At 37.7% G+C, this 10895-nt stretch overlaps 1 protein-coding gene across 1 annotated transcript in view; it reads left to right on the top strand.

The window, feature by feature from the left end:
* The first annotated feature begins 2802 nt into the window (after positions 1–2802).
* The window catches only part of LOC112155535 (C-type lectin domain family 17, member A), a 12942-nt gene continuing 4849 nt past the window's right edge, over positions 2803–10895 (top strand). The window contains exons 1-5 of the mRNA XM_024287215.2: positions 2803–3389; positions 3473–3574; positions 9147–9281; positions 9921–10066; positions 10520–10623. Of these exons, the coding sequence (XP_024142983.1) occupies positions 3320–3389; positions 3473–3574; positions 9147–9281; positions 9921–10066; positions 10520–10623 (557 nt within the window). The 5' untranslated portion in view covers positions 2803–3319. The remainder of the gene's footprint in view (positions 3390–3472; positions 3575–9146; positions 9282–9920; positions 10067–10519; positions 10624–10895) is intronic.

Genomic DNA, 10895 nt, shown 5'->3' with positions numbered 1-10895 from the left:
CGCCAAGCCACCGAGAAACCGGAAATATGTCACACAGCTCTGTGGATATATTCCATGAATTACGCAACCAACTGGACTATGTGATTACCCTTTAAAAGTACCAAAATGAAAACAAACACCCCCCACATTGCTATTTTGTCATTTATTGCCAAAAAATGTAGATATCAAATGTAGGGGCTGGTGACAATAAAAACATTCACGATCATCACTAACAGAAATGAATGTACTCTTACGAGTTTAGTAGAACTACGATGTTTCAATGGATGGAACACATTTTTATGAGTCTAAATAAACTCATCCACCAAAACCGCTGCTTTCATAAGACCTGTCACGTTTTGTTCACTTAAATTTACTTAAATTAAGTTTCATAAACTCCTCCAACAAGATAAGTTCCCTTAAATCTTCCAGATTATGTGCTTTAAGTGTATGTGCTTGACCACTACTGATACTTTTTTGACAATATTTTCTGAATTAAATTATGTTATTTTATGACCTAACAGATTCTGGGGACATGGTCAACCTGATAATCATGATGACAGATATGGAGAGGAAAACTGTGGACATATCAGAAATGGATTTCCTGGACATTGGAATGATGTTACATGTTACACTTCAATGCAGTTTATCTGTGAAAAAGATTAAATGTTAATTGTTTAAACAATTTTTATATGTCATCATAAAGACTTAACCAATATTTGAAAATCCTTTAAAATACATACAGGGTACAAGCTTATACAAGAAATGCTTTTTAACTAGACTGTAAAACCAAATGTTGGTTCTGCCTTGAAAATAATTGCAGCTCAGTTTGAAAGTTTAACAAATACTTGTAGAAATATTTGAATATTTAATTGTGTGATAGCTTCTTATAGCCCCATATATTTTGTGGTTTTTTTTGTTTTGCTTTATTTTCTTTTTTGTAATGCGATATGATGGCAAATCAAACAAGATTAAGACCAAACTAAGAGTTAATATGTAACAATTTAGAGTTTTTGTAAGAGTGTTTTTCTCTGACACCAAGTTGGTGGGGTTTCAACATTAAATTGCCACTTACACAGTTTTGGCTTTAGCTGGATTTCAACTCTCAAATACCACACATCACCACATCATGGCTAATACTCTGTGGCATCCCACAATCTTATCTCTGTGCAATGGAATTTAAATTTGTCAAAGGGAAAAAAAAATTAAAAACGGTGCATTCTGTGCTTCTAGCTTTGTGTTTTATTATACATTTCAGGGTCTGAAATAATGTGTGTGTGTACATACGGACATACAAATACAGTGTAATAAAAATATAAACACAACACTTGTTTTTGCTTCAAAAGTCATGAGACAAATCTTAGAAACTGAAACATTTTCTACATACATAAAATAAACTTTTTTTCTATTATTTTTTACAAATCTAAATCTGGTAAATTGAGCACTTCTCGTTTGTAGCAAAAAGCTATTCCACCTCATGGTGTGCCATGCATAATTATTGCACAGGTGTGCCTGAGACTGGCCACAATAAAAGACCAAAGCTCAAGAGACAACCCACCAGTTGACTGCCAACCACCAAAAAACAAAGAAAAAGAAGAAGATGAAGATTTTTTTTAATGCCAGTTTGATCACAGATAACAAGAGTACAAACAATCAGTCACATGAAATAGCAGCAAGACCTAGTTCACCAGCAGACAGAACATAGAACATTCTTAAAGCACTGCAATTATCTTATAACCGGACAAACACTTGGACAGTCTGAAGAAGGAGAATTCCAGCTTCAGCCTGGAGTAGACAGTATGGCGCCATACTGAAACCACATACTGAAACAGCAAAAGGTTTGTCTACTATTTTGTGCTTCCTGCCGAGGTGATATGTAGGTTTGACTTCTCCAACAGTAAAGTTAGGCAGTTGCTACTTCTCTTTGTCTACTGCTTGTGCCCTGACAACAACGAATTGAGAAAAATCATATTAAAAAGAGTAAAAACAAACGTTAAAAGAGCAGCAATCAGGGATAGTGGGGTTAAGTACAGAGATAAAATACTTTGAAGCAACAACACAATGTAAGATCCATCATTGGAGGTCTCCAGCTCTCTTCCAAAGAACTCTCCAATGTGGTCTGCCCTCCCCTCTATTCCGTTTTTCAGCCTAGAAAGGGGTTCTGAAACTTAGTACCATTCAAAAACTTTTTTTTTTACATTTGATTCATTTCAAATAAATAGATCATTACACAAAAGGACTTAAAAATAGGCAGAAGCAAATGCTTATTTGAGCCCCTTTGTGTCTTTTTCCAGAAGCTCAAATAATTCACAATATATAAATCTAAACAAAACAATACAATATTCCAGTAACTTTCAATTTTTCCTCTTTTCATCTATAAATCCTATAAATTTTTATCCACAATTACCATTTGTTTAAATTATAATCTATATTCTTCCATTTTATATTTTGACAACAGCTTCTCTTTAATTTTGATTGTAAATACTTTATTGTTAGCTTTATAGAGATGTTTTGCTCAAAACAAATAAACTAAATCAAAAAATTGTATTAATTTACAACTAAGAAATATTTTTTACAGTGTCCATCATTAAAAATATTCTTTATTGCAGGTTTCTGAATGTTGAAAAGGTCTTGTAGTGTCGCCTTATAGTTACTGCTCCATACGTCAACACAGTATTTTAAATGTTGCATTATTAATGAGCAGTAAAATATATAGAATGATTTGTGTTCAAAAACATATTTTACTTTATTAAGTATTGTGATCAATTTTGACATTTTACTCTGGATATGTCTAATATGTGGTTTCCAAGTTAATTTTTTTTCAATAATTACACCAAGTAATTTGATGTGGAGTACCTTTTTCTATCACAGTATCATCTAAATATATTGATAATTTTTTTTTCCTAACATAATTTCCTTTGTTTTTTTAAGTTTAAAGATAGTTTTTTTTAATGACCATCTATATATTTTTTTTTAATTCATCATTTATTGTATTTATTATGGTATTATAGTTATCCTTTAAATAAAATATGTTGAAAAGGAGCCTATACAAATATGCAGCTTGTGTTTCCAAAGATTCACGATTCTCTATTAAAATAGCAAAATCTGACACCTTCAGCTCTTTTCTCTTTGGACAGCTGCTGAGAGGACAAGTTAAAAAAAAGAGTAACAGCTGAATTTAATAGAAATTCTGCTTTAGTCACGACACTTAGATTAACCACACTGCTGCTTCCTGTCACATGACATTAATTTCCCACCACATCAATATTAATCAGAAATAGCAACAGCTTCTCAGTGAACACATCTGTGTTTTTCACACATTCGTAGACTTTACATCCTTACGATGGAAGCCGTTTATGGAAATGTTAAATCCAAAAATCCTGTTTGCCAACTTCCTGTATCAAATCCACCAGGTAAGACTGAACCCAAAGATAGAACAAAATTATTTCACTTTATGCTTTTACTGTTGTGGTTACAGCTATTTTTTTTCCTGTAGCTTCCATCAAGTTCAACAGAAGATGTTATCTCAGTGTTATTATTTTCATGGTAATGCTGAGTGTTCTCCTTCTGGCTGGACTCATCGTTTTCAGCCTCTTCTGTAAGTATTTCACTCACTGACCAAATGTGACAAGACATTTCTCTTTTCTTCTACATTTAAGTCAAAAAGTAGTTTTGTTTTTTTGCTCTGTATTAAGATGTTGAATAAGAAGCTGGATAGTAATGTTGGGGGGTGCATCTTTTCTTTTAAATGGTTAAGTCCCAGCTGGACCCCTTTCAGTGTAGACTTTACATGTTCTTCTCATACATGCATGAGTTTTCTGCCCTCTCCTACAGTCCAAAAACAGGCTTTATATTTGGAATGGTAACTCCAAACTGTGTCTTGGGTGTGAGTAAGTGTTTGTGGGAACGTAAAAGAAAGAATGAATATGTGATGAATACGTTAATCTGGACAGTTGTGCATCAAGGTCAGAGAAGCCAAATTAGGTTATTTCAGGTGATCATGGATACTTCAAAATCTGGGGAGTTTTAATACAGTGCGTTCCAAATTATTATGCAAGTGGTATTTAAGTGTGAAAATGATCACATTCTTTGTTTTTCAATTAAATTCATGGATGATATTGTGTCTCAGACGTCTATGATAATCAGTTTGTCAGGTGAGCTCAACTTAAGAAAAAACTACTAAAGAGGATGGTCCACATTATTAAGCAAACCAACATTTTTGAGCAAAATGGGGAATAAAACGGACCTCTGCTGCTGAAAAGCGTGAAATAATTGAATGCTATAGACAATGTATGAAAACCTTGGATATTTCTTAAAAAACTTTAGTATGATCATCGTACTACTTGGCGATTTTAATGTAACTGACAGGTCATCCTGTTCCATCCATCCATTTTCTTGACCGCTGTGTCCCTTTCGGGGTCACGGGGGTGCCGGAGCCTATCCCGGCTACTGATGGGCGAAGGCGGGGTACACCCTGGACAGGTCGCCAGTCTGTCTCAGGGTCATCCTGTTCCTGCAATGGAATTTTTATCCTTCACTGAAACTTTTATTTTGAGCAGCATGTGTTTGACCCCACCCATCATAAGGGCCACACTTTGGGCTTAGTTTTTACTCTTGGACTGAGCATTGCTAATCTGTCTGTGTAGGATGTGCATATGAGTAATCATAGTGGTGTCTTCTTTGAGTTAATTGTCCCTTCTTAGCCTGCTTCTTCAACCATCATGTCTCGAAGGCAGCTGTTTGACCCCCACTTACTTGAGGAATGTTTCAATGTGAACAGTCTGGTTGATTGTCTTAGTGATCACTGTGTCAGAATTCTGGATCAAGTGGCTCCTGTCAAATCCAACTTATCACAGAAAGAAGTGCATCCCTGGATTAATGAAACTATTCAAAATTTAAAGAGGTTCGCAAGGGTCCACAGGCTTCACCTTAGGGATCTCGTGTCCTCATACAATGACATGGTGAAAGAAGCCAGATCTGACTACTTCCGCCAGCTAATATCTCTGAACAAGAAGAATCCTAAAGTTTTGTTTGACACCATAAATTCTATTGCTTGTCCTGTAGCTCCAGTAACCCCTGTGTCCTGCTTATATAAGGAAGTGCTGAAAATATTAAGCGTGTTTGAGATGACCAAGGTGGACCCGGCGCTGCGCAGATCGCCTGCAGCGCGGTGTATGCTGATTAGTTTCTGTCAGCAACGTCAAATGTGCGGTGTCACAAAGTATTGCGGGAAAAGGGCGAGTTCAAGACGCCTTCATAAGCCAGCGAAGCCAGAAAATAGGTACTGCGCTGGCTTCAAGCCGCCTTAGGGACTACAAAACAATGCATTGTGGGAAACGGTGTCCTGAAAGTTCTTATAGTTCAATGTGAAATAACTGGCGCTAAATTAAGTAAATTGTTGGTTTTTTTACTCTTTCTGGAAGGTAGTGAATCTCTGATGAAAATATAAACATGTCAAATAATTTGTGGTTATATCTGTTATTGTTGTCTTTAAAATTAACTTTAATTTCTATTTTATCTGTTTATTTGGGACAGTGCTCATGAAATGAATCCTGCGGCTATTTTTTTTTTAATCTGCTTTACTCTGAAAGATGTTAAAATAATTATAAAAGACATAACAGCACGGATCATACAAAGAGGAGTGGCATATTAAAATTCAACCGAATGTTGAGGACAACCCCCAACTCCTTGTTCTCGTACAGTCTCGCTGTTCACCTTAATCTCAGGCGCCTTTCCCCGCCCTCTCCAGCAGCAGCTTGGTCTCGCCAACAATGCAGGCGAGGTGGTGGGGGATCTCAAACACACCTAGTGTCAGGAGGCCTTCCTGATTTTTCTGTGACCAAATAAATTAATTTGCCCAGCAACAACAGTTGGAGGTTGGCTGTTTCTTTGGTTTGCCTGGTTTTTCCCTACTTCTGCCTGGTAGACGCATTACAATGGTGTCAGAAGTGGGATGTGGCAAACATGTTTGATAAGTTTGGTGCAGAAAGTCCAGCTCCATGAGAAGAAGGAGACGTGGAAAAGGCCGAGGAGCAGGAACATCATCCTTTGCACAAATGGAGGAGAATGAGGATGATTGTTACGTCCTGCTGCTGCCTTCCCATCCAGTTCCCTTCAGCTCTGCTCCCTGCCTGGCTTGGTGTGGCCTCCTCTGTCTTAAATAGACACCATCTGCCAATCAAGGCAGATTGGCCACACCTGCCAGGTGAGCCGAAGGGAACTGGATGGGAAGGCAGCAGCAGGACGTAACACCTCCTCCCATAAATGTGAACATGTGGCATTTATGAATCCTGCAAAATAAAGCAATTGGCATCTTTACCAGTTGAGGGAGCAGCCATGGCTGGTGAAAAAATTGCTGCTGTGGTGCGACCAAAGCAAAACATAGCCAGTGGTGTGAGTAGAGAACATTTTGACTCTGACATTCTTGAAGAAATTAAAGAATTCATGCACCACACCAGGAGCACAGAGGACCTGCTTTTTGAACATATTAAGGAACTGAGAAAAAGTTTGCCAAGATTAAAACGTGATCCCTGTGATGACCATGACAGTCATGTCCAGAGTGATTTACCTCCTACAGCCACAGGTGCCTCACATTCAGCAGCTCACCAGGTGTCTTCTCCAACATCAGCAGTTCTGACACATGGTGAGAGACAGTACGTGAGACATACAACAGGATTAAGGGTCTCTACCAGTGGTGGATGCACCCCGAGAGCCGCTGCAAAGTGGACATTGGTGAGACAATCATTTTGGACCAGTATCTTCGTGTGCTGCATCCAGATGTTTGAACCTGGATTAAGGAACACAACCCAAGGTCGGGAGAGGTGGTTGCTGACCTGGCAGAGTGCTATTTCTCTGCTCATCGAGACCATCCGAGGCAAAAGGGGTTTGCTCAAAAACCAAGGAATGGAAGGGACAAGCCTCGATGTCGGACTGGTGTGGACAATTTGAGTGCTGGGAGTGGTAAGAGGCCAATGACCATTTCCAACAGCAAGCACAATTTTGTGTGTTATTATTGCCAATAACTTGGACACAAGGCTGCTCTGTGCCCTTTGCAAAAACCTAAGTCAGTTGATCTGTGTGTTATATCTTCTACTGATGACACTGGTGTGAGATGTAATGAAATGTTACATAAACATGTTGTTGATGTTGCCATCAATGGTCAACATAGAAAGGCATTAGTTGACACTGGTAGCTCACAAACCTTGATAAAGTCTCCTTTTCTCAGTAATGGACTACTAAACTTTGATAAAAATGTAACTATCTCTTGTGTTCATGAGTGTCAGAAAAAAATATCCAACTACTGATGTAACTCTTGAAATTGAAGGTCAAGTATTTATGTTAACGGTTGGAGTTCTTGATCAGTTAGCTTATGATGTAATATTGGGAGATGATTTACCAATACTAGAAAATCTGATCAATCACTGAGGCACACACCTGTGCTGGGGTAACATGTTCAATGGCAAAGGGTTTAGAACCTCTACCACATGTAGATGATGATCTGTTTGAGGGAAAATGTAAAATTAGAAAGACAAAACGTCAAAACTGTAACGACAAAAACAAATTGTGGGAAAAGCAAATATGGTTCACCTTGTGTCTCCAGAAATGTCTTTTGAGTCTCAACGGTAGATCCTAGACAACTTTGAAGAAGGTCAGAGCAATGATTTATCGCTCAAACCATTGTTTGAAAAATGTGTGGTGAATGAAAATAAGAAAACTACATCTGTCACATAAAACTTGCTGCATGATCCGTTTGTAATGATAAACAACCTTTTGTACATGGCAGATGCTGAAAAATCTAGGCTGGTGGTTCCCAAGTTACATTGGTTAATGATTTAAAACTTAGGACAAACTACACCATGGGCAGGACATTTAGGACAAGCTAAAACCTATCATCCCATAGCTCAACATTTTCATTGGCCTGGTCTATATGAAGATCTGGCAGAGTATTGTAAAACATGTCATGAATGTCAGATGGCATCTCCAAGAAAGGTTTCAGAAAGGGCTTGCTTGCTAACATTACCAATCGTGGATATACCCTTTTTTTTTTTTTTCTTCTGGTTCCGGTCACGAGCAGACGTGTGTCTCCAGCTCTCCTCAACTCTTCGGCCTTTAAAGTTTTTTAAAGTTGCCCACAAGCGACTTTAATCACCGAGCTGCAGCAACAACAACCGCAACGAGCTGACAAAATAATTATTTGAATCGTTTCTGGTGCACCTGTTGTGGTCTGAGTGTACATGCAATGTGGGTATCTTTACCCGTGGACTCTCTGGCTCGCCATCTGATGGATCTTCAGTCTTCTTCCTGAAGTTCTGGTCCACCAAAAAAACCTGAGGCCTGTAGTGTTCCGCACTACAGGCCTGCTAGTAACTGCACCAAAAATTGATCTGAATTATTCTTCTGTCATTATGAATTTTTCTTCTTTTTAAATAAGAAATGACTCCAAACAATGTGTAAAAACTATACAAAATAAATCAGATGTGTGTAAAATCCTTCTCTTAAAGTTAACATAAAAATAAAGGTAACAAAACTGTAAAACATAATTCAATAATTCAACTCGCAACTGCAAACCACACTGTCCTCCTCCAAGGTCCGCTCGCTCGCGTTCTGCTTGATCATGTTCAGCTCGCTCGGCAGTCAGTCATCCCTCCTCGCGGCCCAAAAGGAAAAACCAACGGCGGCAAAAGCCACGAGGAGTGTCTGTGTGGTGGCAGGGCTTGCTTGACCAACCTCGTTCCTGATTGGCTGTTGGGCTAGATGCTTCACGTAGGGATTCTGGGAACCTGTTGATGCGTTCAAATCCTGCTCAAAATTTAGAACTACTTATAGCTAAATAAAACTCATCTGATGATATTAAAACATTTATGCATAACCAATTTGCACCTGGGTTACACTGACACCAATTAAGTTCTTGAGTTTTTTGTAAACAAGACTAGAAGGATCAAAGCTCAACTCCCACCTCTTTGTTTTGAGGATGTTGTTGCAGTGGAGCCTGTTTCTCACACGTGGTCAACTTTTAAGCCTTTCACTTTAGAGGACATATCAGTTTTGCTGACTAAGATGAAACACTCTTCTTGTCCATCTGATGTGATTCCTTCTAAGCTGTTCTCAAAAGTCTTTGATGTTTGTAAGATAAGTTTTTGAGAGTTTTCTTTGACCTGACTTCATTTCAGATGGTGACTCTGTCAGAAATTTGCCAGAAATCTCTGACAGCAAAGACAATGTGACTGAGCACCTGAATGCAGTTATTGAGAGGCTGAATTCCAGACTCACTGAAGCAACCAAGAAGCTGATGGAGTTTAAACAAGGTAAGAATGAAAATCCTGTATGAAAAATTAATATTAGTAAAGAGTAAAGAGACATGTGTAATACATTGTTTTCAATGGATTCCATAGTAGAAAAAAAGGAATAAACAAACAAAAAAAGCTATGATTACTTCACTGAGTCCTTCCTTGAATCATTGATGAAAACATTTCTTGGACGAATACACTTGATTTGAGTTAAATAATAATGATTTGGCTAAAACATATATACTGATAGATGGAACAAAAAAGACGTAGTAATGTCATCCAAGGCTTAGGGAATTCTGTTAGCAAACTCTGCTGTACAAAAATAATTAAGTAATATAAATTCAGGATGATTAAAGGGTCATTCAGTTAAATCCAAATTAAACTTGAAATATTTTTTTGTCTAAGAATAATTTGAGACAAACATTTCCTCATTGATTGGTTTTAGAGCACAGAACAGGCCAAACTCTCTGTTCCGACAGCGGAATAAAAATATATCTGATGCATTACAACCATTTCTTGACACCTGGCAGGGGGAACAGAAAACACTTTTCTGTAAATTTCTACAGGACAGTCTTGTTGGTAAAAAGAAATAAAGTTTGCTTCTTTCAAATGATATGTTAATAATGTGTCTTGCTGAACGTTTCCATTGTATTCCAGGGAAAACAGGATGCCCTGCTGAATGGATCAGATTTGGTTCCTCTTGTTACTTCTTCTCAGGAGAGTCAAAGTTCTGGGATGCAGCAAGGAAGTTCTGCAGAGCCAGAGAAGCAGATCTGGTGGTGATAAACAGCAATGACGAAAATGTGCGTTGTTATTTTATTGTCTGTTTTGGATTACATCAATATTTACAAATCAACAATATTATTTATGCATCCATCTTGATTGGGTTTGGACAGATTCTTGATGTAATTTAGATCAAATTGAAAGAATCAAAATAATATCATTTAACCGAAATATCCTACTATAGGCAATTGTTTAATGATGTAAAAAACAGAACATGGCCTCAATTCATATGAACTGAATTGTGCTCATACCTGTATAGCAATTCAGAGAAACAGCAGTTTATTTGCTGATCTCTAGTTTAAATTTTTTCCTTCTTTTGTGTGTATTATTTGAGTTCTAATTTGTTTAAATGTTTGCCTTCAGCTATATTTAACTTTTTAAAAACATCTAATTGAAATATCTGTTGACAGACCAATGAACAGCATACTCTATGTGATGAAAGCAAATTCTTTTTTCATTTGTTGTTTTTACAGACATTTGTTTCTGCATTGAAAAAGGAATCAGTTTGGATTGGACTATCTGATGAAGCCTCGGAGGGGACCTGGAAATGGGTAGATGGAAGTTCTCTGACTCTGGAGTGAGTATTTCACTCTCGATCAATGTAATAGAAACAGAGAGTGGAGCCACCATTACTGTGTGACTTTTAGCAGGCCTGCACTTGAGGATCTGAGGGTTCTTGGAGGCTCATAGGCTAAAAGTAGCTCGGATAGATAAGAAGGTCCAAGACCACTAATACTCTTACACACTAATAAAAGAATCTTAAGAATCTTAAAATCGATCCTAAAGCTGACGGGGAGCCAGTGCAGGGACTTCAGAATCGGTGTAATGTGCTCCCTTTTTCTGGTTTTG

This window comes from Oryzias melastigma, linkage group LG21 (assembly GCF_002922805.2).
Source record: "Oryzias melastigma strain HK-1 linkage group LG21, ASM292280v2, whole genome shotgun sequence".
Taxonomy (NCBI): Eukaryota; Metazoa; Chordata; class Actinopteri; order Beloniformes; family Adrianichthyidae; genus Oryzias; species Oryzias melastigma.
This window is presented reverse-complemented; position numbering and strand designations above follow the sequence as displayed.